The 2500-nt window shown below is 48.4% G+C and overlaps 1 protein-coding gene across 1 annotated transcript in view; it reads left to right on the top strand.

Moving 5' to 3' along the window:
- Positions 1–1204: 1204 nt before the first annotated feature.
- LOC139401218 (adiponectin receptor protein 2-like) overlaps positions 1205–2500 on the top strand; it is a gene marked incomplete at its 3' end in the record, with an annotated part of 9649 nt that continues 8353 nt past the window's right edge. Inside the window, exon 1 of the mRNA XM_071145610.1 lies at positions 1205–1409. Coding sequence (XP_071001711.1) covers positions 1331–1409 — 79 coding nt within the window. The remainder of the gene's footprint in view (positions 1410–2500) is intronic.

Here is a 2500-nt window from a genome sequence, read left to right on the forward strand (position 1 = left end):
TCTGGTCTAAAGTAGTGCACTATATAGGGAATAGGGCCCTGGTCTAAAGTAGTGCACTATATAGGGAATAGGGCCCTGGTCTAAAGTAGTGCACTATATAGGGAATAGGGCCCTGGTCTAAAGTAGTGCGCTATATTGGGAATAGGGCTCTGGTCTAAAGTAGTGCGCTATATTGGGAATAGGGCTCTGGTCTAAAGTAGTGTGCTATATAGGGAATAGGGCTCTGGTCTAAAGTAGTGCACTATATAGGGAATAGGGCCCTGGTCTAAGGTAGTGCACTATATAGGGAATAGGGCTCTGGTCTAAAGTAGTGCACTATATAGGGAATAGGGCTCTGGTCTAAAGTAGTGCGCTATATAGGGAATAGGGTGCCATTAGGGACCTGTGTGTTCCTGACCAGGTTTGCCTGGAGAGACGTTGGTATCACATGAGTGGTCACCAGACCTTTAGGTGGAACACTGTACACACACCTCACATTTCCCTCCTCTGACAATGTACACACACCTCACATTTCCCTCCTCCTCTGACACTGTACACACACACCTCACATTTCCCTCCTCCTCTGACACTGTACACACACACCTCACATTTCCCTCCTCCTCTGACACTGTACACACACCTCACATTTCCCTCCTCTGACACTGTACACACACCTCACATTTCCCTCCTCTGACACTGTACACACACCTCACATTTCCATCCTATAAACACTGTACACACACCTCACATTTCCCTCCTCCTCTGACACTGTACACACACCTCACATTTCCCTCCTTCTCTCCTCTATCATCCCTAACACAGATATTACATAGACTACTGTTCCACAGGCCTCCCCAACACAGATATTATCCGGGTGTCCCTTCACCCTGAACATCAAATGGAAATGAGAGAGAAACACATGAAAGAGAACTCTTTATTTCCCTCAGTTGTGTCATTTCATTCGTAACTCAAGTTCAATCCCGCTTCAGAGGAAAACCTAATGAAGTGTTTCTCCTCTCCCTGTGTCTTCTCCTCTCCCTGTGTCTTCTCTTCTCCTCTCCCTGTGTCTTCTCCTCTCCCTGTGTCTTCTCCTCTCCCTGTGTCTTCTCCTCTCCCTGTGTCTTCTCCTCTCCCTGTGTCTTCTCCTCTCCCTGTGTCTTCTCCTCTCCCTGTGTCTTCTCCTCTCCCTGTGTCTTCTCCTCTCCCTGTGTCTTCTCCTCTCCCTGTGTCTTCTCCTCTCCCTGTGTCTTCTCCCCAGGTGTGGGAAGGCCGGTGGCGAGTCATTCCTCATGACGTGCTGCCTGAGTGGCTGAAGGATAACGAGTATCTCCGCCACGGGCACCGGCCGCCCATGCCCTCCTTCAGGGCCTGCTTCAAGAGCATCTTCAGGATCCACACTGAGACTGGCAACATCTGGACTCACCTGCTGGGTAATAGAGGGGGGGGGGGGGACACACCAAGCTAGTCACCTGCTGGGTAAGAGAGTGGTCGGGGGGGGGGGAGACACAATCACTGACACACACCAAGCTAGCATTTAAATTGAAATATATTTTTCAAACAAAGCTAGTAAATGAATGTCATTTGATGGTGACATTTACTTTGGTTTGAGTGATGTAACAGCTAAATAGATCACACTACACCCTTAGAAACCCACAGCAAATTAGATCACACTACACCCTTTGAAACCCACAGCTAAATAATCACACTACACCCTTAGAAACCCACAGCTAATTAGGTCACACTACACCCTTATAAACCCACAGCTAATTAGATCACACTACACCCTTAGAAACCCACAGCTAATTAGATCACACTACACCCTTAGAAACCCACAGCTAATTAGGTCACACTACACCCTTAGAAACCCACAGCTAAATAGGTCACACTACACTTTTACAAACCCACAGGTAATTAGATCACACTACACCCTTAGAAACCCACAGCTAATTAGATCACACTACACCCTTAGAAACCCACAGGGTGGGGGGGGGGGGGGGGGGGGTAGAGGTGCACAGCTGAGCCAGACACAGAGGATAAAACGCAGTGTTTAATACTATGTGTTGTCTCTTAATAGAGTAGCATGGTTAAACTGCCATGTCGTAATGTCCTGCCCTAATCACTAGTAATGGTGTTAACGTTCCCCGCTCTCTGCTCGAGCACTCTGCTGCTTCCATCCTGATGGGTTTAAGACGCTACACACGCACACACACACACACACGCGCGCACACGCACACACATGCACGCACACACAGACAGACACACAGTCAGACTAAGGACCAGCCAATACACAGACTAACATGAGGTCCCTGCTCACACGTGCAGAAATGATAGAATAATATGGGAGCACAGGGCAAACCATGCACACACACACACAGACGCTCTTCCGCTCCAGAGCAGATGCGTTGGGCATTAAATAAGGACAGGACCTCTGAGTAAACAGAACTGAGTATTCACATAGACCCATTTAGCTGGGTTAGGGTTGGACCCATTTAGCTGGGTTAGGGTTGGACCCATTTAGCTG

The sequence above is a fragment of the Oncorhynchus clarkii genome, unplaced genomic scaffold (genome assembly GCF_045791955.1).
Source record: "Oncorhynchus clarkii lewisi isolate Uvic-CL-2024 unplaced genomic scaffold, UVic_Ocla_1.0 unplaced_contig_12330_pilon_pilon, whole genome shotgun sequence".
In the NCBI taxonomy this organism is placed as follows: domain Eukaryota; kingdom Metazoa; phylum Chordata; class Actinopteri; order Salmoniformes; family Salmonidae; genus Oncorhynchus; species Oncorhynchus clarkii.